Here is a 24,538-nt window from a genome sequence, read left to right as displayed (position 1 = left end):
AACGCAGCTGGGCTTAGCCACTGTGGTTGTAAACCATGGCTTATTGCTTAGTGTTCCATATGAATATCTGTAACACTTCTCTCTGTATGCTGAAGAAATTGGGACTAAAAATAAAATGGAGTCTGTTTAAAAGTCTTGTGTCCTTGAAAAAAAGAAATCTGTGCTCACTTTTGAGGTTGGTGCCAACTCAGGACTGGGAAGCCACCCACAAAAGTACTCCAAGGTTAACATGATTTAAGCCCATTATCTGCAGTGAGATTTCTGAGAAGATGCTGGCTTGTTCCACATGGAACCAAGGAGAAAGGAGAACCCCCTTCCAGAGCCGTCTCAGAATAAGAAAAGCCATGCAGGGACCATGTACATCTGCCACTCACCCAGGAGATGATGAACTGCCGGGCATGCTGGTTGTTGGAGTAAATCCGCTCCCGCAGCAGCGGGATGAAGCTCACCAGGTCAAAGCGGCTGCTCTCGGTCACAATGTCCTGTCAAGGCAGAGAGCAGAGAGGAAAAGGATGCCGCCCTCACCCGCCCAGAGTAGCCCATCCCTGCAGCCAATCAGGGATCCTTCCCGAGGCAAGCCAGCTGCAAGGGCCTCCGGGTCCAGAATAGGACCGCTTTGGGGAGCCCCGGTTGTCTCCCTGTTCCCCCAAACTGGGTGCCTCGCCAGGAGGGTTTTTCAGTTTAAACTGAAAGGTTGTTGTCTAACGGTTTCTCCTATAAGGCTTTGCAAAATACTTCAACAATTGTGTTGTTTTCCTCTTCTATTTATTTAAATAATAAAGGCAAGAAACTTTTTAAAGGCCCCTTGAGATTTAAAAAGTTTTAAATGCTTCTTTTTGTAGGATTTCTATGAAACTGGGAAATAGAATAGAATAGAATAGACCCGGAAGGGACCTTGGAGGTCTAGTCCAGCCCCCTGCTCAAGCAGGAGATCCTATACCATCTCAGACAAGTGACTGTCTAGCTCCTTTTAAAAATCTCAAATGATGGAGCATCCAGGATTTCTGAAGGCAAGCTGTTCCACTGGTTAATTGTCCTCACTGTCAGGAACTTTCTCCTTAATGCAATGTTGCTTCTCTCTTTGATCAATTTCCAACCATTGTTTCTTGTCCTGCCCTCTGGTGCTTTGGTGAATAATGTGACCCCCTCTTCTTTATGGCAGCCCCTCAAATACTGGAACACTGCTATCATGTCTCCCTTATTTCTTCTTTTCTTTAGACTAGCCAAACCCAATTCCTGCAGCCGTTCTTTGTATGTTTTAGTCTCCAGGCCTCTGATCATCTTATTCTTCTCTGAATTTTTTCCAAACTCTCAACATCTTTTTAGTGATATGGTGACCAAAATTAGCTGCAGTATTCCAGGTGTGGTCTTAGTAGGGTTTTATAAATCGGTACTAATACTTCACGTGATCTTGATTCTATGCCTCTGTTTATACAACCCAGGATTGTATTAGCTTTTTTGGCTGCTGCTGCACACTGCTGGCTCATACTCAAGTGATCGTCCACTAAGACTCCAAGGTCCCTCTCACAGTTGCTGTTTTTAAGCCAGGTCTAATCTGTACTTATACCTTTGATTTTTCCTGTCTAAATGTAAAACTGTGCTTTTCTTCACATGGAAACTCATTTTGTTGGATGGGGCCCATTATTCATGTCTGTCAAGATCTTTTTGGATCCTGAGTTTGTCTTCTGGGGTGTTGGGATACTCCTGCCAGTTTGGTGTCATCTGCAAATTTGATCTAAGTCATTGATGAAGATATTGAAGAGTACTGGATCTAAGACAGAACCTTGTGGTACTCACTGCTTACTTCTCTCCATGTGGATGTAGTGCCGTTGAGGACTACTCGTTGAGTACGGTTTGCCAGCCAGCTACAGATCCATCTGGTGGTGATGTTGTCTATTCCACCTTTTTCTAGCTTACTAAGAAGTAAGTTGTAGTCTACTTTGTCAAATGTCTTACTGAAATCTAAATATACTATGTCCACAGCATTTCACTGGTCTACTAGTTTAGTCACTTTATCAAAGAATGAGCTACTAGTTATAACTTTGTTTGCTTCTAGTTGTTTGCAGATCTGTGTTTTGATTATCTTTTCTGGGATCTTCCCAGGTATTGATGTTAAACTGATTAGTCTGTAGTTTCCTGGGTCCGTTTTTTCCCCTTTCTTGAAGATGGGAACCACATCCCTGTCTGAATCATATTATGGTCACATTGTTGCCATGAAAAATGCTTTTGCTTCAATTGTCCCACAGCGCTATTCTAATGTATTCCATATTGAATGCTACATTTATTGTTTTAACAAAACTGCTTTTATTTTTCAAATGCCTATAAACTCCTGTTTTCTTTATAAATTTTACTCGTTCAAGCCTCAGCCTCTGTCTTGATTTAAATCAGATGCTCATGCAAAGGGAGGAGCTTCCCATGTTCTGACTACTCCACTGGATCTGTGGCCTTTGGTGGCCCAGTGTGCAGCTGAGAGGCCCATCAGCAGGCCGGGCAGACGCATCACCTCAGCTCTACCACCAGTAGGGACCAGGAAGGGCAGCTCCTCCACAGCAAGGCCAGGTTGCCTTTCCAGCTCTGGGCAGACAAAGTAGGAAGAGGAGGAGGGACAGGACTCTTTTGTTTTTTAAAAAAACTCAGCTAATATGGGGTGTTTGCAGGCAGCCCCAGGGAATGGCTCTCATACCATGCCACTGGCTCAAAGAATCTCTGAAGATGCCAGGGAAGCAAGTGACAGTCCCAAAGATGGGAAGCAGGTGAGGGAACGACTCGGAAAGGACCAGGCACACATGCAAGACACGAGTCCTCAATGGTCCCCAAACTGGACCTTTCCTTACACCACAATTGCCTCTAAGTTTCTGTGTAGGTTGAAAGCCAAGAGGGAACATTTGCTCAGAAGCCCAAATTCCACCTTCTGGTTCAGAGCTGTCCCCCCAAATCCCAGATGTTTCCCCCCCTTCAGGCCCCTCCCTCCAGTCACCCATTTCGATGGGACAAGAAGCTGTACCTTCAGAAGGCGATCCAGAAGCTCAGAGCCGCTTTTGACATTCGGGTCAGGATCTGCAGCAAGCTGGGAAGAATAAAAGACCAGAGGAGGAGCCTGCAGGACATGCTGGCAAGGTCTGAACCTCCTGCTCCTCCCAAGATCCAGGTTGACGCTGCAACTTCCCCTTCTGTGTATGGAGGCCTTTGCCCTCGCCTCCTGTCCATCTTCAGAGGCCCTTCAGGGAGCCTGGATGGGGTGTAACCCAGGACAGATCCCACCCCATGGGTCAGCCTCCAGTGCCAGAGCTCAATCTGGGGAGCCCCAAGGACACGAATGGTCCTCTACCCCTTCTCCAGATTGCTGGAGGAACCCCTCCCCCAGGAACTGTTTTCTACCTGCAGGCTCTGCTCACCAGTGGTTACCTTGCTCAGGCCATCAAAGAGCACGTTGAAGTGGGGGACAATGGCGCCCCGGGCCACCTTCACAATGTTGTACAGGGCCTCACAGGCATAATAGCGCAACCGGCTGTCAACATCTCCAAAGCACGTCAGGACCGGCTCGATGAGCTCCTTCAGGTACAGACCAGAATCCTGGCAACCGAGCCGCAATGGAGACCATCAGGACTGGCTTAGCAAGGTCTCCCCTCGTTGGGCATGGCAAAGGGAGACAATCACCATCTCTTTGTTCTTGGGTCACCCAATGCCAACTTCGTAGCTATCAAAACTCATGGCCCCCATTACTTTAGGATGCGATGCCTCACCTCCTTTGTCCTAAGCTAAAGAGCCCCCCCCCATAACTTTGGCCTGCAGGGCATTCCTGTCTGCTTCTGTTATCTTTTCAGCCTCCTTTCCAGCTCCATGACTTGGGACTGCTGAGCCTGGAGCTTGACCCAAGAGACCTAAACTAAAAGGGATGCTCCAACCAAGACTCTCCCCTCACAGAGGAGCTGGATGCCAAGAAAAAGAGCAGCTAAGACCTGCTTTTGGTCTGCTCTTCTTCTGAACTGCTGCTGTCCTGCTGGGTGTCTCTGAATCTTCCCCCACCATCCCAGTTGCTGATGGGAGGTCCACATGTAGGACTCCAAGAAGAAAGCAGCTTGAGTCAGCAAAAAACAATGACTCAGAATCTCATTCTGACAGCAATTTCTTAGTTTATCAGAGCTTAGATTAAGGTCAGCTTGTAAACATGAACCAATAGCTGCTGATATAGTTCTAAAGAGGAATTATTGAGTCATTTGCACCTCCTTAACTGTCTGGTTTGGCACAGCAATAAACAGGACAGACATAGACTTCAACGGATAGTTAGGACTGCAGAAAAAACTGCAACCAGCCTGCCTTCCATTAAGGACTTGTATACTGCACAAACCAGAAAATATCTACAGACCCCTCACATCCTGGACATACATTGTTTCAACTTCTCCCCTCAGAATGTCACTATAGGGTGTTACACGCCAAAACAACCAGACACAAAGACAGTTTTCCCCCATGCTATCATTCTGCTAAACAACTAATTCCCACAACACTGTCTTAGGTTCTAGGATGTCAAGCCATGTAGTATTACTATTATCCTTCTCATCTTTCCGATTACCCATTTCCTTAGCTTCTTATGATGATACCTTTGTTGTTTGTATCTCATGATTTATGTTGATTGCCTTTATTTAGTATCCCATGCCTATCACTAAGTATTGTATCACGATTTATGAGGATTGTATTTTATGATTATTATCATGATTATCACTTGTTGCTTGTATGTACACTTATGCACTGAAGACAAATGCCTTGTGTGTCCAATCACAGTTGGCCAATAAAGCATTCTTCTATTGTTTGTCCTTCCAAGGAAGATCTGGGTTACTTTAAAGATGGTTGTGGCTTATGCAGATACAACCGCAGTGGAGAAATACTGATGTTTCACTGCCCTTACCACCAAGAGGGGAGCTTTAACTGGTTTGTGCTTGGAATTCACCCGTTGTAGTTCTCCAGTGGTGCTTGAGGCATCTCTTCTCCCATTTCCTCCATCTCGGCAGCTCCATAAACCAGGAAAACCTCAGGATTCATGAGAGAAGAAAGGCTGCACGGGCACAATCTAGTGCAAAGCCCCTGCTGTCCTCTTATTCCAGGGAGTGATTGGGGCTCTGGCCAAACCATGCACTCAGCCTTTGGGAACAACCTCCAACTGCCTCTAGAACCCAGCAGGGTCCACTGGTGTCCTAGGGGAGACCACTCAAATACTTCCAGCCTCCCTGCAGGAAACAACACCAAGAGCTGGGAGCTGGCGGGGGGGGGGGGCTCAGCAGTTCTGCCACTGCCCCTATGAACTCATCAGGCGGGATCAAGTCCACTACTGTCATGGAGGCCGTCTCAAACACCACTCCATTTGCCAGGAGAACTCCACCACCGACCCCAGAGCCGGTTATTTGCGGGCAACGCCTCCGCCACCCAGGCCTCTCCTAGGGCGGGGATGGGGAGAGGCCACTTTTCTAATCTCGATCGCGCCCCCCACCTCGGCCCTCTCTCCTCGGGGGCTTCCTTGCCACAGGCCAGCAGCAGCAAAGGGCGGCCCCAGAGACGTCCCCATCCCGGCACACCCAGCCTCGCTTCAAAGAGCCACAAGCCAACCTTCTTCCCCGCCGCTTCTCTGCTTCGCGGCTACCAGAGCCTTCGGGGCCCGAGCACAGAGGGATGCCGGGCGCCGGAGCCTGCCCCGCCTGCCCAGCCCTATTCCGGCCCGCAGCGCCCACCTTGCCCAAGGCGATGGAGCAGGCGGCCAGGCCGATCAGGCCCCCTTTGCGGCTGTGCGGGTGCTGCGAGAGCGCGAACTCCACCGAGAGCGTCTGGATCACGTGCTTGATCTGCGCCGCGCTGTTCTGCGCCACGAACTCGCGCACCAGCCTGCAGGAGGAGAGAGCCGAGTGTGGGCTTGTCTCGCCGCCCACCGGCCCCAGCCCGCCCGCCCGGCCCCGCGCTCACTTCTCGATCTCCAGCGCCGCCACCTTCCGCTTCTCGTACAGCTTGTCGTTCAGGGCGCGCACGATGCTGGGCGTCAGCGGCGAGAAGTCCTTCTCCGGGTTCATCGCGGCCGCGTGAAGGGCCGGCGGCGGCAGCGGCTACCGGGAGGTGGCCATATTGGTTGTCACATGACACCGCACCCGAGCATCCCGGAAGCTGTAGTCCCTTCGCGTCTCCCTCCCGCGCGACGTCATCCCACCCCGCGGGGCGAAAAAGCGCCCCCTGCGCGAAGGCCGAAGAACCGGAACCCGCGACTCCCTCCGAAGGCCCGCCCCCGGAAGTCCCCCTGTCCCAAAAGAGGCCGCGGACTCTCTTTCATGTCTGAAAAACAACTTTATTACTTCTCCGGCGGGATCCCCCTCAGGTAGTAGACCCAGCTGACGGGCGAGCCCAGTCCGGCGGCGCGCGGGCAGGAGACCACCAGCTTGCCGGTGACCGGCGCCCTGCTCCCGCCGCCGGCGCCCTCGAAGGCCACGGAGATGGTGGCGGTCTTTTTGGGGCGGATGGTCTCGGCGGCGCGCACCGAGAAGGCGGCGCTGTCCACGGCGTAGCTGAAGGCGGCCGGCTGCAGGAAGACGTTCTTGAAAGGCAGCGCCACGCTGCCGCCCAGGCGGATCTGCACGGGGCCCTGCGGCCGGGGGGGCAGCGCCGTGCCCCGCAGCGGGATCGAGTAGTCGCCGCCCGCCGCCGAGGAGAGCAGGAGGGTCCCCCGGGCCTCGCCCAGCTGGCACGGCTCGAAGGTCACCTCCACGCCCACCTCGGTACCCGTCTGGGCGCCCGCGGGCGCGCTGATGACCTTCTCGGCTTGGAAGTCCGGGCTGTCGATCTGCGGGTGGAGAAGAGAGGAGAGGCGCGTTGGCCCCCCTGCGGAACCCGCCGCCGCCGCCGCCGCCCCCACTGCACCCGGCATGCGGGTTCCGGGGCCGGCCGTGCCGGTCTCGGCCAGCGGAACCGGATCCAGCAGGGAAGGGAGGCGCGAGGGCCGGGCCGGGCGCCCACCTTGCTGGAGTACTCCGTCTTCTGGCGGGTGTAGTTGACGAACTTGGCCACCAAAGTCTGGCTGCTGCCCAGCATGGCCGAGAAGCAGAGGGGCTTCTCCGGGCGGGCCGGCGTGGCCTTTAGGATCAGATCGTACTGGAAAGAGCCCAGATCGCTGCTGTTGAGGGCCAGGCGGCCACTGGTCTCCCCAGGCCTCGTTGGCAGGAATTCGAAGACGAGCGTTCCCTGGCAAGGCAGGAAGGAAAGGGATCTGAGGAGGGGACGGGAGGATAAGATCCCGGGCCGCAGGACGGAGGGGCGATGATGGGGAAGACAACGGGCACAAAGGGGTGAGAGCCAAGCAGAAAGAGGGAAACTGAGGTAAGCTCAGAATCTGCAACGACTAGAAGGGAAAGGCAGGTATGGTGTCCTCACAGCCAAAGAATCACATTAGAATCACATTTTCTGATCATTTAGCTGTGCAGTTAGTTGGCCACCGTGTTGATAAAGTCCATCAAAATGTGTTAATACAACAACTCGACACTGAGAGAAATATGACAGGCCATAGTAGGGGCAGCAAAAACCACACATGCCACTGCCTAAATGGGCCAGAAGCCTCCCTGAAGAGGCGGCAAAGAAGGAAGTCCTGGGGACCTCGGAGAGACGGCAGTCAACGCGATCAGTCCAGGAGAAGCCTTCCAGAAACCAACAGGGGAAAGGCTAGCCTAACTTCAGAGTCTAGCCCAAGCTGCAAGCAACCGAAGTCAAAAGCACTATTTTAAGCTGGTTGTAAACAGCGCGTTTGAATCTGGGTAAAAACATCGATTTTCTCTATCCTACTTATCAACTTTCCTGAAAAAAAAACCCAAGAAGCAAAAAACCTCCAAAAGTGAAGGAGGGGGATTTTTGCCCCACCCTTTTACTAATGGAAGTGGCGAATTAAACCTTTTATGGAGGATCAAAACGTATTGAAATGAAATGAAATGACTATAAAACCTAAATTTGGATAAGTTTGAAATTACTGAATGGTTAAGATTCTCATTTTAAAGGCAATTTGTTCAGTTTGAAAATTTGAAAAATAAACCAGTGCTGGCATCTATCTGAAATGGTATAGGGTCTCCTGCTTGAGCAGGGGGTTGGACTGGAAGACCACCAAGGTCCCTTCTAGCTATAGTCTGATTGATTGATTGATTGAGATCTTCAGAGATACAAGTAATCCTCAAATTATGACTATAAAATATGGTTTGGGATTAAGATATATAAAATTGACCTTGAACCAGTGCAGGGTTTCTTCCAGCAGTTTCAGGGAAGCATCGAAGCAATATGGGAAAGCATCGAGCCCTGAAGCCCACAAGTGAGGGAACCATGGAGTCCACCTGTCCACACAGCCTGCAGTACCCACATGGAAAGGAGGAGAACCACCACAACACAACATCCCCCATTCCCTTGCAGGGCACTGTGACTGATGGTAGTAAAGGCTGCTACATAAAGAACTCTGACAAACTGAGGGACAAAAAAGACAACTATTAAAAAAGGGGAAAGGGGCACATAACTAGAACTGAATATCAGCAAAAAGCCTGAATCTGCAAGGAAGGAGCCAAGAATAACAAAAAGTTTCTTTCAATATGTAAGGAATAAGAAACATTTTCAAGAAAAGAATTGGACAGCCATTTGTCCAGGATGGTACAAGGGCTCCTGCTTTGGGCAGGCAGGGGATTGGACTGGAAGGCCTCCAAGGTCCCTTCCAGACCTGTGATTCTATAAGACCACTGGGGCTCTGCCAAAGATCACCAGTGCTGTCTCTGTACTATACCCTGGCCTGAGACCTGACTGGAATGGCTCCAGTCAATCTTCCTTTGGACCGTTGTTTGACCACCCTCTCAACATTAGTCAGAAATTATCCAGGATTGTTGCATCCAATAATGGCTTCTTGGGGAGAGGGGCATATTAAGACCTTCAGAGGTAAGGCTTCTATGATATCACTGCAAGAATTGGGAAAAAGGAAAGGATCGAACAAAAGCCGAGATAGGAAAGGAAAGGAAACTCCATTTTCTCAAAGAATGGAAATGAAAGGCAAGCAAGAGGTCAGGGTAAAAGATGCTGAGGATCTGCTGAGCTCTGGAGTCTAGCATGTACCTCAGACTGAGCAGGGACCATGAACTGAGGAGGCAGGTTGATGTCTGGCACCTTGCAGTCCGTACTGAAGGACACCTGGTAGTGTAGCGGATTTTCCACCTTGACTGAGGAGGAGGTGCTTTGCCGGACAGCTGTGGTCAACTCAAGGGTGCCTAGTGGGCCACATGGGGTGGCCTTAAATGTGATCAGGTAGAATAAGAATTCCTGGGTGGCCTCATTGCGGAAGGTGATCTGAAATGACATGAGAGTCTTGAGAACTATCTAGTCAATCAGCCCTAGACATCCTGTTGGAGGCCATGCAAGACCGGGCAAGTTGAAGACGCAAGGCCTCTGGCACCCATGCTGACCCTCCTGCCTGCCTCTGCTACTGAGGGGCCTTTGAGTGGAAGGCAGAGAGCATCCCTGAAACAATTCAGAGGTCTGCTTGCTCTTAGTGGTCCTGCTTGGACAGGGTACACAAAAAAAGGCAGGATATTTATTCTCAACTGATGCATATTCTTGGTGAAAAGCAATGGCCAAATAATTGTAACCCCCAAAAAATTGTATTTCTGAATTAAATTGTGCCAAAGAGCTGCTCTTTCTACAAAGATGCCGGGTCAAGAAAAAGCCTAAGAAGCTTTCAGGGTCATAGACCCATGTACCTTGGCGGTGTACATGCCCTCTTTGTAAGAGAAGAAGGTGAGCTTGTGATCCTTCTTGGTGGAAGCTGGCACTTCAATGTAGTCCAGAGTTTTCAGGGTGGTTGTGACTTCCAGTTTTTCCGGCTTTATCATGTCAACCATTACCCGAAACCTAGTCAGAAGAGGCAGTCATTTAATTCCTAGCCTAAAAACTACCTCAACGAGTTTTTCACCACCTGTGCTTTCTCTACTAAATAAATACAATGACAGCTACCTCAAAGTCCCAGCTGTCCCAGCACCCCTGTGGTCATGTGATTGTTGGCAACTGGCTTGCACTTAACAATAATTGCAATGTCCTGTAGTCACACGATCGCCATTTGCAACATTCGCTGCCACCTTCCAACAAGCAAAATCCATGGAGAAGCCGGAGGAGGTCACAAATGGTGATCCCGTAATGTTACACCTAGCAACCGTGCAGGATTCGCATAACCTCCAAAACTAAAGCTGTTGTAAGTTGGTGTGATTATGTGATGCTGCAAGTGAATTGCTTAATGAAGGACTTCCTGGTCCCAATTACTGTTATTAACCAAAGGCTACTTGTACCTTGGATTACAGCTCAAATTGTCACCCTTATTGGGTCTGTTACCAGGTTATTTGTAATTGGCCTGAATTTCAAAACATATTTCAGAAAATCTTTCCCAGCAATTCCATGTAGGGGAGGCAATGTATGAAATTTAATAAATAGTAATAACTATAACATTCTTAACAAATCCCAAAGGAGCATTCTAGCCAAAATGGAACCCTCTGAAGGAATGGTCCACTTAACTTCTCACTGTGGAAGAAGTCTAACAGAAGTTGCCAGTGCAGTGTAGACTGGCCCCTGTTTTCACAAAAGATCCTAGTAATGCCTTTCAGAATTTGAAAGGAGGGGTGTAGTTGTGATGTAACCTTCCTTCCAAACAAATATTCGCAAGGAGAGACTTTCTTTTTGGATTAACTGCTTCCAGTCCAGCTTGCCAAACAATTACACTCCCCATGAAATGGCTCTCCAAGTTCTGACATACCCATTGACACTCATGGAAGCTTTTTCTACTCTAGCAATGCTTCACTAGCAACATATTTTCTCTGCAAAGGGGCACAGAAGCCCCCAAGAGCAGGCAAGATGTGAAAAACTAACTTTAGGGCTCTTAGGGATTTATTGATTTTATTTATATCCCACTTTCATTATTTTTACAAATAAGGTAACAAACACCTCTCTCCTATTGCTTTGGTAGAACCTGGGATCAACGGCTGGAGAAGACAATGGGGGCCTCAAACAACCAAAGGAAAATTGGGGGTGCAAACTCTTAATGCCCATTGAAACCTGTGGGCTCCTGTGTGATTGCAACCTCTCCTCCCCCCCCCTCAGATCTTCCTCTGTTGCCTAGGGTGAGGTTGCCAGCCCTGCCCAGCCGTTTTTCCACATTTACCTTTGCAGCTTGCTCAACCAGTTGGTGATGGGAAGCAGTTCCGTGTAGGATGTTTTGCACGGAATTTCCCTCATGATATTCCCAGCTGACTTGGGAGGCTCAGCAGTGCCTTGCAGGAGGTAAAGCAGCCCTGTTCCATCTGGGAGGGGGAAGAAGATGGAGCCCTGGAGAAAGAGGAGAGTTTCAGGCAACATTTCTTCACTGTTCTAAGCCATCCCCAACTGAGATAGTCGTCTTTCTCAACTGGCTTTTGCAAGAGTTCTAAAAGAGTCAAAACTAGCTAAGCAAGCATTCTTCTGTGATGGCCAGCTGTGATGTGCTGCTGCTCCAAAGCTTGAGTCAAAAGTTTCTCCAGGACAAGTATGATGGACCTAGAGCCAGACAGCAGAAAACTTTGGGCGATCCTGCTCATAAGCAGTTATCCAAATGCACTGCTTTAAACACTATTAGATAACTAAGGCTAAATCAGAGCACAGGGACCCCCAAAGAGTAGCTACTCTACTGGACAAGACCCTGCAGGCCTTCCACTATGGAGGGTTTGGAACATACCCCAAGAAGGGCCAGGAATTCTTTCCCTCCAAAGGGCTGTTGTGGGGCCCACCCTTGGAAGTTCTCTGCCCTGGATTCAGCCTCTTTACCTTCGCTATATCTGGCCTTTTTCGCATGTTAATTCTCAGTTATTGTGGTTCACCCTCAGCTTGAAAGAAGTATGAACTTTCCATCCAAGCTATCTTGGATAGCACTGAAGAACCACAACAAAAATAAAGGCCATACAACGCTACTGGTGGACAGGAAACATCTGTAGCAGCAGCAACCACAGAATTACTTTCTGCTCAGGCCAAGGATTAGCTTAGATGATGCTCATGCACAAAAGGAACAAGGTTAGTCAGGCTGCAAGCTTTTGTGGGCAGTGTGGATCTAATAAAATGGCAACTGAATGTACAAAGAAATGCAAGGATCCCTCTTTGCATAGAACAACCCTCATCCAGCCCAGCTTCTGAGCCCCCCCCCATCTTTCTCCTCCTTTTGCTGTTTGTTTCTGAAATACCTGGTCCTTCTTGTTTTCTACATTCATAGCCAGAGGCCTGTATGTGACTTCATAGGGCTTGTTCTGCTGGTGGGCCTCCACCCTGGTGTACTCTGGCCCTTTCCACTGCTCTCCCTCAATAATGGGCCGCAACATCCACGGTTGGTTGGTCTTGTTGGATAGCATGATGGTCTGTGTCTGCTTTCCACGCACCTGGCATATGAAATTTACCACCTGCAAGAAATTGTGGAAGAGTCATGTTAGTTTATGGTAGTCAGAAATCAGGAGGAGTCACCAGACCTTTTTAGGTCACTTTTACTAATACACAACGACTAAAAATCCTTCTGAATTTTATTTACAAGAATGCCTTCTGTTCATTCACTCCACTGTTGGGGGACTTAACGTACGTGGATGGTTTGCTAAGAAGTGCAGACCTTCTTTCCTTCCTTGAAAACCTCACCAGACAAATCATTGGCGCAAAATAAGTGGAGAGGACCTCCCCACTGAAGGTGTCAAGAAAAAAGGAGCTAGAGTGATCAAGGGAGCCCCCCACTCTTCCCATCTCTGCACTAGAGCCGTATGTGGCTAAAAAAGCCTTCCCCTCCCCTTTACAAACAGTGCTATTTTATTACTTGAGATATCTGAGAGCCTTCATCTGAATACACATTTCTTTCTCCACTTATCAGATCTGTGAGCTGCTGTTATCTTCAGGGGCTTCTAGTAGTCGATCAGTTTCATGCCCATGAATTTCATCTAATGTATGACCTTTTTCAAAATCGTCATGTAGGTTCAAAGTTGGAGCACTTGTGCCAAAATGAATACAATACTGACGGCATGTTAGGAGCAGACACACACAATGGCTGCCATCAGAGAGAAAAACTGACATACAAGACATTAAGTGGGCAGGAGATTGCCTTGAAAAAGAATTCAACAACTGTCGTATAAATCTCACACTGACCCGGCTAAATAAGAGGGAAGGAGGGGGAAAAATCTTAAGATTGCCACACCTTGGTTCTCTTGGGTATAAGGGGATAGAGAGAATTTCTGTCAGGTGGAGAAAAGCAAGGCTTTACATGGCAGGAAAAACCTAACGTACAAGTACAGATTAAGTGAAACCTGGCTAAAAAACAGTAACTGTGGGAAGGACCTTGGAGTCCTAGTGGACTATCACTTAAACATGAGTCAGCCATGTGCAGCAGCAGCCAAAAAAGCTAATACAATCCTTGGATGTATAAACAGGCATAGAATCAAAATCACGTGAAATATTAGTACCGCTTTATAAAGCCTTAGTAAGACATCACCTGGAATATTGCATCCAGTTTTGGTCACCACATTACAAAAAAAGGTGTTGAGATTTTGGAAAAAGTGCAAAGAAGAGCAACTAAGATGATTAAAGGCTTGGAGACAAAAACACGAGGAACGGTTGCAGGAATTGGATATGGCTAGTCTAGAGAGAAGAAGGACTGAGGTGAGAACAGTATTTCAGTATTTGAGGGGCTGCCACAGAGAGAAGCAGGTCAATTTATTTACCAAAGCACCTGTAGGCAGAACAAGAAACAATGGATGGAAACTAATCAAGGAGAGAAGCAACCTGGAATTAAGGAGAAACTTCCTAACAGTGAGGACAATTAACCAGTGGAACAGCTTGCCTCCAGAAGTTGTGGTGCTTCATCACTGGGGTTTTTAAAGAAGAGACTGGACAGCCATCTGTCTGAAAAGGTGTAGGGTCTCCTGCTTGAGCATGGGATCAGACTAGAAAACCTCCAAGGTCCCTTCCAGCTCTGTTCTGATGAGCAAAATGTTTTAAAAATTCTTATACCCTATAACAATAAAGGAGTTTATGCAGTGTCTGTTTCTGACTAGGCCTTCAAATGTTTCCAACCCCATCCTGTTTCTGTAGGTATCTCAATTGCTTTAATTCAGCTTGAGATATGCTTGCAGCCTGCCAGTTTTACAATCTAAGCAGGCCTATGGAATCTGTGGGGCCCCGGGTGCAATGCTGGAAATCACGTTGAGACCTAAGTCACAGCTGCTTTAAGAAAATTCAAGATTGATCATTGAAACAAAAGGGGCATCTATGGCTTGTAGATACCATCTTCAGAGAGATGTGGGAACTAGTGAGCAGTAAACAAATGAGGTACAAATCTTCACATTTTAATGTCCTGTTCTGGAGAGTTTGTACAGTAATATTAAAACTAAAACATTTATTGGATTGCAACACTACCTGACCCATATTCCCCTTCTTATCTTGACCACTCTTCAAGGAAGAAGAAAGGCTGGTGAGTTTGCCCCCTCAGCACAAAGACTGAGAAGGCTCCAGCCCCTCCCGTGCCCACAGACGGCCGTTGCAGCTGCAGACTTGGGACCTTCCCAACTCTGGAACAGAGGCCTCCTCCACATCGAAGGCTGGAGGTATGCAGATAGGCTATTGGATGACCACCTGACTTTGAAGAGGCTGCATCAGAGACTGAGTAGATGGAGAGAAAGCATCTCTGTTTTAACCTCTGTTCTGATGGCTCCTTTTGCCAAGATTCCTGTAACTTGACTTAGGTTACATTTGGGTCCAAGGAGTGGCCTAGTTACACCTTAGACTGGATGTGAACCATCCTTGCTTTTGCCCAGGTATTCCCAGCTCAAGGTGCCCCACCAGTCACCTCTTTGACAGGCGGGACGCTCACACACAGTCCACTCAGCGTGAGCCTCACAGGTTCTCCACCTTGGATGTGACACGGGAGGTTTTCATAGCAGATGTCCTGACTCTGCTCACAGGGGTGGAAGGTCACTTCGAAGGAAACACTTGTTCCTGAAGAAATATAACCTTCTATTGGTTTGATGGAGAAGTCTGGTCTGAAGCGCTTGGCATCCCATCGGAAGCTTTGAAAGAAAAGGAAAATGGTTCCCCTCAGGAGTTGTGCACATTCAGGAAACTCTGGATGGCTCCAAACGTAGCAACTTTACAACTTGTGGACTTAAACTCCCAGAATTCCTCAGCCAGCCAGCTTCCTCTGCCTTCTTCACCCCCACCCTCCCATGCATTGCAAAATGCCAACAAGTCTTGGGAACAGGCCGGGGGAGAGGGCAGGTGGCATCAGATGGCAGATGCTTAGAAAGCCACGAGAGAAGGGCTCCTGGCAATGCCACAGGCCTGTGGAAATGATTTGCCCTCTCCCAGGATTGCCCATTCTAGCAAAACAAGTATTTCTGGCGGCTTCTCATGAAAGCATTGTCTGAGATTATCTGAGTTTGGTCAGGCACCACCATCGCACCACCATCTGCCATAAAAGGATCTAGAATAAAATAGCTTGAGCAGAAATGACACCTCACCTAGTAGGCAAACCTGTATTAGAATGATGTAAGGCTTGTGGTTTCCATTTGTTAAAATTGAACGTGTGTCTCTTCCTTCTAAGTATCATCACCCCAATCAGAAACCTCTTAAGGGTCACATTTACAGATTCCGAATCCACAATCAACCAAATAACACACCAGAAACCATTCAATCCCATAGCTAAAAGCTGAGCCTCTCCAGACATTCAGGAAAATAGTCTTTTAACCAACTTCTGAAAAAGCAAGAGCTCTACCTAACCCGAAATTTGTGTAAGGCAAAGGACAGCCATTGAGAGACCCCAGGTTTTAACACATACAACCTCATGTGAGAGGAAAGGTCTTCATCGTGACTGGCCAGCTGGCAGGGACAGGGTGGAAAGAGAACAAGGGCCCCAGTCACGGTGCTCTTGGTCGCCCGTCATCGGCCCTTTGAACTGGACCCAGCAATGGAGGGGGAGCCGGGGAGGTTGCTGCAGTTTGGGCCTTATCCTGCTAGGAAGGCTCCTAGGTCAGGCAGCTGCACCCCCTCCCTTGGCATCCTTTAATGACTCAATTCCATCATTTCGTCAATATTAATGTAACTTTTGTCCTGCAGTGAGTTGGCTGCAGCAAGTTGGTCACAGCAGATTGTCCTAGATTCCTGTGGACAACTCTACTTTCTGAGCTGGCTTTATTTATTTATTTATTTATTTGAAAGACCTTTATGACCACCCATCCTAGAACCAGAACTCTGAATGGCTCACAATAATCATATAAAACTACACATAGATAAAAGCAAACATTAAAAATAGAATGTGGACTAACCTGGAAGCCCAATCAATCCACACACACCCTTCTTGTTGTTGCAAACAACAACATCAGCTTTGAGTTTTAGCTTCATCTGATCCCAGAGATAATTCTGGCTTTCCAGAAAGTTAAGCCCCCCCCCCCATCAAATAAAAGGAAAAAGGTCTCCCATAGGGCGAGGCCGCTATAAAAAAGGTATGTTTCCTAGATCCCCTTTAGATGGCAACATTTAAGGCAAGAGACCTGGAATGTGCCCACCCTCCCTGGTCTAGTGGGACAGGCAGATGCCCTTGGGGAGGTGGTCACACAGGCGGCCCGCTCTCTGGCAGGGAGGACTTCAGTGATAACCAGCCCCTGGACTGCACCCAGAAGAAAACTAGGGATCAGTGCAGCTCATGCAACACAACATGAGGGTAACTAGGGCTCCCCAACACTGTGCACACCAATGCATTCTGAGCCAGTTGTAACTTCCAAGTGGTCTTCAAGGACAGCCCCACACAGTGTGCAGTAGACCACAGTAGACCAACCAGGAAATGACCAATGCAGGAGTGACTGAGCCAAGACAAGAAAAACCAAAATTGGCAGACAAGATGAATCTGTACAAAGCTGCCCGTTCCTCCCCACCAGATCCTCATAACCTTCATGCACCTGGTCAGTAACACCACAGCATCATCTATACTCATGGTACCACAAGCTGTGCCTTCAAATAACCCCATCCAGCAGTTCCATATAGATGGTGAAGAGGAGCTTTGAGAGACCCAGTCCTGAGGCAGCTCACAGTGCAAGGGCCCAGCCTCTTCCTGCACTAACACTGAATGGAACTGACCACAGAGAAAGGAGGAGAAACATCACAAAACAGCATCTCCTGATCCCCAGGGCTGGTCCAGAAGGATACCATGGTTGATGGTATTGAAAGCCACTAAAAGATATTGAGGGAGGGCCAGATTCTGGACTCATGTTGGAGCCCATCCTCAGGGAACTTCTCTCTAGCACAGGGTCCCCAACCTATGGTCCGTGGCCCAGGCTGTGGGCTCTTGGCCAGCGGGCCGCAGAAATGGCTGGCCAGTGCACGCACACGTGGACGCGCATTTCCCCCCCACTCATGCTGTTTCCGCATGCACAGGGCGTGAACAAGAATGCTAGCGTGGGGCAGGTGTCCGCAGCCCATTTGCACATGCGCTGCTAGCCCAGGCAGTTTGTGCGGCCCATTTGTGCATGCTCTAGTGTGTGTGGCACTAGCAGCCCCATTCACGCATGCGGCATATGCTGCAGAAAAGCTGCCTTGGCCAGGAATTTTGTTTTCTTCTTTCGTGTTGGGGTGCCCTGCATTGGCCAGGAGGGACACAAGAGCTGGTGAGGAAGCCCCCTGGTAGGGCTGGCTGGCTTACCCCACTCCGAGGTCTCCAGAGTTCCGCATCATGATGCGCCGCGAAGCCTGGCTCCGCAGCACCACAGCTCCAAAAGGGATGTGATCCTGGTCCAGGTGGACTTCGATGCCCTGGCAGCAGCCTTGCACAATGAAGAGGGCGTGAAGGACCCCCTGGCATTCAAGCAGGACCTCCTCGGAGAAGGGCAGGATGCGGCTCTTCGGACTGAACGTCACCTCCACATGGCAGGTGCCCCCCTGGGGCTTCAAGGTAATTTCCCCACTGGGAGACATAGTGAGCACCTGTGCAAAGACATCAAGTGGAAAAATCTCACTCCTCTCTTGCAAAGAGTCCCATCTTGCCAATCTCATGTCCAGCGGGTCTGCAGGACAGGCAGAGGTTCAACTGGGGAGACATTTACAGTAGAAAGAGATAGCTGGTCTTCCTCAATGGTCTGGCTCCTCACAAGTTCTGAGTTTGGGCTCTGCTGGTGTCCAAGAGACCAGGAGGCCCATCATGCACTGCTCACCCAGCATTCCTCTACTGTCTCCTGTTCCTCCTCCTTGCCCTCCAGAAAGTGAAGCTTTCAATGCAGATTTTTACGGGAGGCCCATCCTCAACTATACCAAAGTTAAGAGTGGCAGCTGCAAGCAGGAGAGGTCAGCGAGGCAGCCCAGCTTTCTCAGGAAGCTGCTTCCAATCAAGATGCTTTGGAAGGACACAGAAGCTGCACTAGTAAGTTGGCTGCTGCTTCCCCGACTGGGCTCAGTCAAGAGCACCCACGGCCTGTGCCTTTTGGTCTTCAGCTCTGCCTCTGCCCCTGGGCACTCTCTCTTGTTGGCCCCCCAAATGGGCAGCGCCTTCCCTGGCACAGCTTGAAAGGAGGGGAGAACCCAGGCTCCAGGAGGACCTGTGCTGCTTACCACATGATGCCATTCCTGTGAGAATGGAGAGGGACATGATGCCCTTCACCCAGGAGCCTGTATTTCCTGGCCATGTCTGAAGTTGGAGGGCAGGAGCAGCCCCTTGAAACCCCTGGGGCAGGAGTGCCCACCAGCCGCTCACCCTGCTCAAGCCCACCTGGGCACCATCTCAAGAAGGACAAGTCCTACCTTGGCTTCCTGCAACTCCGGGACGGAGGCCACAAAACTTAGGTTGAATGTGACAAAGGTAACACTGTTGTTCACTAATGTGACTCCCTTCTTCACAATGTGCCCTGGAGGGATAGCTCCAAATTTCAGCACTTTCTGGGGAGGCTCCACAACATCTACCTATGAGTGAGAAACAGACAGGACTAAGGAAGAGAACAAGTGGAATGAACTGGGGGGGGGGGATTAGAAAGAAGGGGGAGGAGATTAGAGGGCTGAACCAGGGAGAGAAGGCTCAGTGGGTTCCTGCATGTCGCAGTCAGGGTGGGGTCCTGATGTGCTGATTTGGCCCAGCTCCCTCTTTCTTTCTTTCTTTCTTTCTTTCTTTCTTTCTTTCTTTCTTTCTTTCTTTCTTTCTTTCTTTCTTTCTTTCTTTCTTTCTTTCTTTCTTTCTTTCCTTTCTTTCTTTCTTTCTTTCTTTCTTTCTTTCTTTCTTTCTTTCTTTCTTTCCTTTCTCACAATATCAGCAACACACTGAAAAAGCTTTCCAGGCCTAAATGTTGGTGGTTTGAGGCTGGCCACATTACTCAGAGGCAGCTGCAATTTCAAGCTCCACTTTCAAATCATGGATGTGCAAGCTCTTTTCAGTTGTGTGGATAGAAGATCAGGACCATTTAGCGTGCACACACACACACACACACACACACACACACACACACTTTAGGTGACCACAATGGGGGTGAGGAGCAGCTCCTAAGAGCCTAGCTCCTTGCTTTCAATTCAGACTTCTCGAAGCTGCAGGAGCAACCGGGCAGGAGGTGCTGAACCCCTCGCCCACAGAAGAGGCAGCCTGAGCAGCCAGTGACCGGACCGTGAACCCCAAGTCTCCCTCTCTATCTCTGCCTAATCTCACCTTCATCTCAATGCCCTTCCCAAAGATCTCTACAGTACGCTGTAAGATCCCATTTATTTCAAAGGAGACGATTTCATGGTAGGAAATGGCTTCTCGGGGATAGAAGCTGATGGGAATCTCCACTTTTTCTCTGGGACTCAGAGCTTCAGAATGGAAACCGATCTCAAGGTAGGCTGTGTTGGTGAACAAGCACTCCACACTTCGAAGAGATGAAAAGAAGATGGTTAATTGGCTTTGCAAGCTGTATTGGGAACGCCTGGCTTCTTTGTGGTGCTACCAGTTTCCAAAACTAAGAAATCTAAATAAACAGCATTTAATCCCACATGTGTTAAAATTAGGCTTATTTCCCCAGAAGTGATTTGTCCTGCATTATAAAAGACTTCGAAATCTCACTGACCCCTTCCCCAATGGGCTGATTCCAAGAGGAGAAAGGTGATGAGACTGTGGAAAGGCAAGGAGAGTGCTGGTTTTGAATCCAGCACCTTCCAGTCTTGCAAGTTCCTGGCACCTCCAGGGATCTTGGGGGGCAAGAGCTGAAACTGGTGTGGCCAATGGATTTGGACCCCAAGGTGCCATTTGGGAAATAGGAGCCTCAAGGGGGAGAAAGTTGATGGAGGAGAGCCCGAACCTTGGGATGGGAGGACTCCTGGGTGTTGTTACGTGGAGAACTTTTAATACATTGGCTTTGTAACCCTTTGCAATAAAGCATTTTGTGTTTGCATGGGAATGTCAACGGACAGGTGGGAGGGAGGGAATCCCAAGTTCATCCTTGATGTGCATTCTCCTCACACAACAACCTACTGTTCCATCATACCAGTTCACACGTCAAGAGGCTGCAGTTCACCTGGCTTTCCTGCTGTCTTTGTTAGTGACCACCAAGATTCTCTTGGAAATGGGCATCCCAGCTTGGTAGATAAAACAGTTGCCAAAGTCCACTCTGAGGGGTGAGAAATGGATGCTGGGAGCCAACACTGAGCCTTGCAACACACATGTAAATGTGGGGCCATGGCTTATCTATGAAAGGAGGAAGACACTCAGCAGAGGATGTGACATTCTTAAAAGAGGCTTTATCATTTACTTTACTATCGCTGACAATGTATGAATACTTCCATTGCTGATGGATTATTCTGCATTAGGCTACATCAATGAATTCAATATGTTTTATTAAATATGACACAGCTATTAATATATTTGCTTTTTAATTGGTTTTATAGGGGAAATGTTTTTTGTGTTGTTTTTTAACATGCTGTGAGCCGCCCTGAGTCCCTCTGGGGAGAAGGGCGGCATAGAAGTTTAAATATAAAAATAAAATAAAATAAAATAAATAACAAAATACATTGAGAAATTTAACAACTTAACACACACTACACGATGAGGCTAGCAACACTAGAAACACAAAAGGTGCAGGCAGTGAAAAGTATTCTATTAAGAGTCATCAGATATTCTTACATTTGCAAGCCCATTAATGTGTAGTGCTATGAGAAAGTTTGATCTTTGGTTAAATCAAGATGTATGAGATTTAAAGATCATCTGATACATTTTAGACCAGTTATTTCCGAGACAATTGTCCTCATCCCTTCTTTGTTAGAAGACAATCACCCTCAGATCAGTGGTTGATATCCTGGAATTTGAGGTGTCTGGAACGGTGGTGAGTTTGTGCAGAAAATATCCCATCAAGGAATGGGACATTGTGGGCATCTGAAGACAGAGCGGCTGATTTCTGGCCGATTTCTCTGAAGAAATGCAGACTTGCTGCAAGGCTTGGCTGCTGCAACAGCACAAACAACCAAGCCACTAATGTTTACGTTTCTGTGGTTTTGCTGCAGGAAACTAACTCGGAGAGCTTCAAAAACTCATTTAATAGTTGTTGCAGTGAAACAGAGCATTACTATTTTATGTGCCACTTTTGGCATCTTCTTGGTATCCCAAGATCACAGAGGGACCCAATATGTCCAGAAATATATAAGTGAGCATGTAAAGGATATAATTGTTATTTCACTTTGTATGCAATAACTGCAGAATAGGAATATATTTTAAAAAACAGCCAGATTTAGCTAGGAACAAGTCTCGTTAAAGACCCACGGGGCTGTCTTCTGAGTAAACAGGGATAGGCCTGGGACCATGTCTAGATACTTTCTCCAGAAAGAGACTTCAGCCAGGAAGGGGGGGGGGTTCTATATTTTTATACCTCCTTTTTTTCATATACAACACAAGCTAGCCAACCTACCTTGCTCCTTCCTGCTCCTCTTTTCCCCTTAAGAGCCCTGTGACCATTTCTGGTCATTCAGCTACAAAGTTGGACATAGGAGCATAAATGACTATCCTCCCTCTCCGGCCGGTATTCTCGCTGGCTAAGCTTCCTTCCTTCTTCCCTGCCTGGAACTGGTGCTAGACATCCATGGCTTCCTGGCGGTTCTTGTGCAATGGAAGCCTTTTGGAAAACAGGGCCCCTGGGTTCCTACCTGCAGCTTCAGTTCGATGTCCTTTAAGGTGAAGGCCCTCAGCGGGTGAAAGGAGACCATGGTCTCCACCCGTTCTCCAGCTTCCACAGTGCCACTCTCTGGGGAGAGGGCAAAATACTGCCGGAACTTCTTGGCGTTGCAAAACTCCCAGGAAAAGATGAAGTTGAATTTGCCGGTGTTGAGGATGGAGAAGTTGCACTCTGCGTAATCATTGACTTGCATCTATCCAGAGCAGAGAGAAGGCAGTCAGTCGCTTCCTCTCCTCCCTCCAGCTGGAATCCCAAGCCAGCTCTGCCAGCATCTCCTCAAAGCCCACCCTGCCTTGCACTTCCTCCTCCACCAGCCTATCTTCCTCACTGCCCATCAGCGCCTGGCCAGACTTCATGGTGCAACAGCTCCCAGCCACAGGCCCCGAGAATGGAAAGGACGTGCCACACCCAGAGAGTTGCCTAAAAGGAAAATCCAGGGAGCCTGTGGTTGGGGTTCCCGTGGAGGGAATTCCAGTGCAGGCATCGAGAGCTCGGCATTTTTGTTTACACCCTCCAGGGATGTTCCTGTGAAACGCCATGTTTCATGAGGCCGTTAGAATCTGGCCCCACCCCACCCCAGTATACAGGGATGCAGTTTGTACTGCCTTCCCAGCTTCCTCAACTATCTCAGCAGGACAGGAGGAGAGGATGTAAGGGGACACCCTGGGATATAATTAGACTCCAGACCAAGTTGAGTTTAAGAGTAGAAACAATCATACAAGAAAATCAAATCTCCTTTCAAGATATTGGTCTAGATCTCGTCAGGTAAGAAGGGAATGGTCTCTATAGCACCCAAGGCAGCCATTGTGCCTTCCTTCAGCATCCACCAGCTTTTCTCTGTCATCACAAAACTCACAAGGACCTACAGAAAAGCTGACATATGTGGCAAAATTGTGTTAACTGTTGTATTACCAAAGTTATTTTAGGTCCCAGATTTTCTTTAAAAAATAACTTTTTCTTACAAAATATCAATGATGGATAATGGTTATGAACTTTTGGTGGACGGTTTGGAAAAAGGATAAAATTCCAAATGTGCCCCTGAAATGTTGAGAGCTCCTAAAAAAAAAGAATTACAAAAGCCCAACAGATTAGACCCCCAAGGAGTTCAGAGCCTGGTCTGATCCTTCAAGAGGGAGAAGACCCTGGGCTACCATTTGGGATGGCCATGACTGACAGCTATAAAATCACCGAATCATCCTTCCGATCCACAGCCTAGAGGAGGAAAGAGACTCTTGGGAGAGGGGGTATTGAATTGGCCAGGACATGCAGCCGATCCTTTTCTGTCACAAACTGAAGGTGCTGAGGGGGAAGCAATGAAGCAAAGCACACAGAAGAAGGGCTAGTAGCCAGCAGAAGCTCTCCAAGCTTCCCGCATGTCTGTTCAGGCCAGCCCTGCTCTGCTCACGGCCCTCTCACCTCACGGAAGTGGATCTGCTTCGGATGCTCAGGGTTCAGCTCGGTCACCACCCCGTGGCTTTCTTCACACTTCACAGAGACATTCATGGTGTGGCCAGTGGCTTTGACATTCAGACAGAGCGGCTGGCTTTTCTTCTTAACATCACAGATGAGATTAAAATTCACCTCCCCTTCCAGCGTTGGTGTAAAGTGGATGTGAACTGGGAATCTGGTGAGAAAACACACTTGCTGGGTTAGGTTGACTCTCTGGGCCTGGCACCTGGGTACATGTGGGAGACCATGCAGTGGTTGGGCTGATTTGTGGGCTTCTGCCTTGGCTGCACATGATGTGCAGGCTGTTGGTTCTCTATTTGGTGTTTGTAAGCTGTTTTAATTATTGTTAGCAACTTGGGTAGGGTGAGATAAGCAGCCATATAAATTGGACGAATGAATAAATTAATAAATAAATGCCAGATTTTTAAAATGCTGGTCTCTTCCAGTAAAAAATGGACCTATCCAGATCTGTTGTTGATAGCAGGATGTCTGTTTTTCTCTGTACAAAATCAGAATTCAAGAAATTAAAGAATGAGGATTTCACTTAATGGTGTGCACAATAGTTACATCCAAGGGTCCTAAAAAAACCAACAGGAAGACCTCAGCAAAATCTCAGGAAAAAAACCCTGTAAAACGCTTTAAAAAAAGAGAAATACTTCTATTTTTGTACATTTAGTTAATCAATTTTTATTGCCACCAACTTGCAAATTGCAATTCTGGGAGGTTACATCAGGTTAAAACAGACCAAAAAATAACCAAACCAGAAATAAAAACAACAGTAAGGATATGACACATTTGAGACCCCCCATAGTCATTCTCTTAAACCATCTTCTTCCTGCACATCCTTCCTTCCTTCCTTCCTTCCTTCCTTCCTTCCTTCCTTCCTTCCTTCCTTCCTTCCT

The 24,538-nt window shown here is 48.3% G+C and overlaps 2 protein-coding genes across 2 annotated transcripts in view; both read right to left on the bottom strand.

The window, feature by feature from the left end:
- VAC14 (VAC14 component of PIKFYVE complex) overlaps nucleotides 1–6,053 on the bottom strand; it is a 31,079-nt gene extending 25,026 nt beyond the window's left edge. Inside the window, exons 1-5 of the mRNA XM_015812188.1 lie at nucleotides 5,950–6,053; nucleotides 5,721–5,871; nucleotides 3,406–3,573; nucleotides 3,005–3,067; nucleotides 375–482 (exon numbers count right to left, since the gene is read on the bottom strand). Of these exons, the coding sequence (XP_015667674.1) occupies nucleotides 375–482; nucleotides 3,005–3,067; nucleotides 3,406–3,573; nucleotides 5,721–5,871; nucleotides 5,950–6,053 (594 nt within the window). The remainder of the gene's footprint in view (nucleotides 1–374; nucleotides 483–3,004; nucleotides 3,068–3,405; nucleotides 3,574–5,720; nucleotides 5,872–5,949) is intronic.
- Nucleotides 6,054–6,325: 272 nt separating this feature from the next.
- HYDIN (HYDIN axonemal central pair apparatus protein) overlaps nucleotides 6,326–24,538 on the bottom strand; it is a 119,595-nt gene continuing 101,382 nt past the window's right edge. The window contains exons 73-85 of the mRNA XM_015812175.1: nucleotides 23,604–23,811; nucleotides 22,159–22,380; nucleotides 20,541–20,710; nucleotides 19,697–19,895; nucleotides 18,808–18,966; nucleotides 17,717–17,997; nucleotides 14,873–15,092; nucleotides 12,240–12,452; nucleotides 11,192–11,355; nucleotides 9,744–9,894; nucleotides 9,103–9,333; nucleotides 6,988–7,212; nucleotides 6,326–6,814 (exon numbers count right to left, since the gene is read on the bottom strand). Coding sequence (XP_015667661.1) covers nucleotides 6,326–6,814; nucleotides 6,988–7,212; nucleotides 9,103–9,333; nucleotides 9,744–9,894; nucleotides 11,192–11,355; nucleotides 12,240–12,452; nucleotides 14,873–15,092; nucleotides 17,717–17,997; nucleotides 18,808–18,966; nucleotides 19,697–19,895; nucleotides 20,541–20,710; nucleotides 22,159–22,380; nucleotides 23,604–23,811 — 2,932 coding nt within the window. The remainder of the gene's footprint in view (nucleotides 6,815–6,987; nucleotides 7,213–9,102; nucleotides 9,334–9,743; nucleotides 9,895–11,191; nucleotides 11,356–12,239; nucleotides 12,453–14,872; nucleotides 15,093–17,716; nucleotides 17,998–18,807; nucleotides 18,967–19,696; nucleotides 19,896–20,540; nucleotides 20,711–22,158; nucleotides 22,381–23,603; nucleotides 23,812–24,538) is intronic.

Source organism: Protobothrops mucrosquamatus, unplaced genomic scaffold (genome assembly GCF_001527695.2).
Source record: "Protobothrops mucrosquamatus isolate PMUCROS unplaced genomic scaffold, P.Mucros_1.0 scaffold74, whole genome shotgun sequence".
Taxonomy (NCBI): domain Eukaryota; kingdom Metazoa; phylum Chordata; class Lepidosauria; order Squamata; family Viperidae; genus Protobothrops; species Protobothrops mucrosquamatus.
Note: the sequence above shows the minus strand (reverse complement) of the source record. Positions and strands in the feature narration are given on the sequence as shown.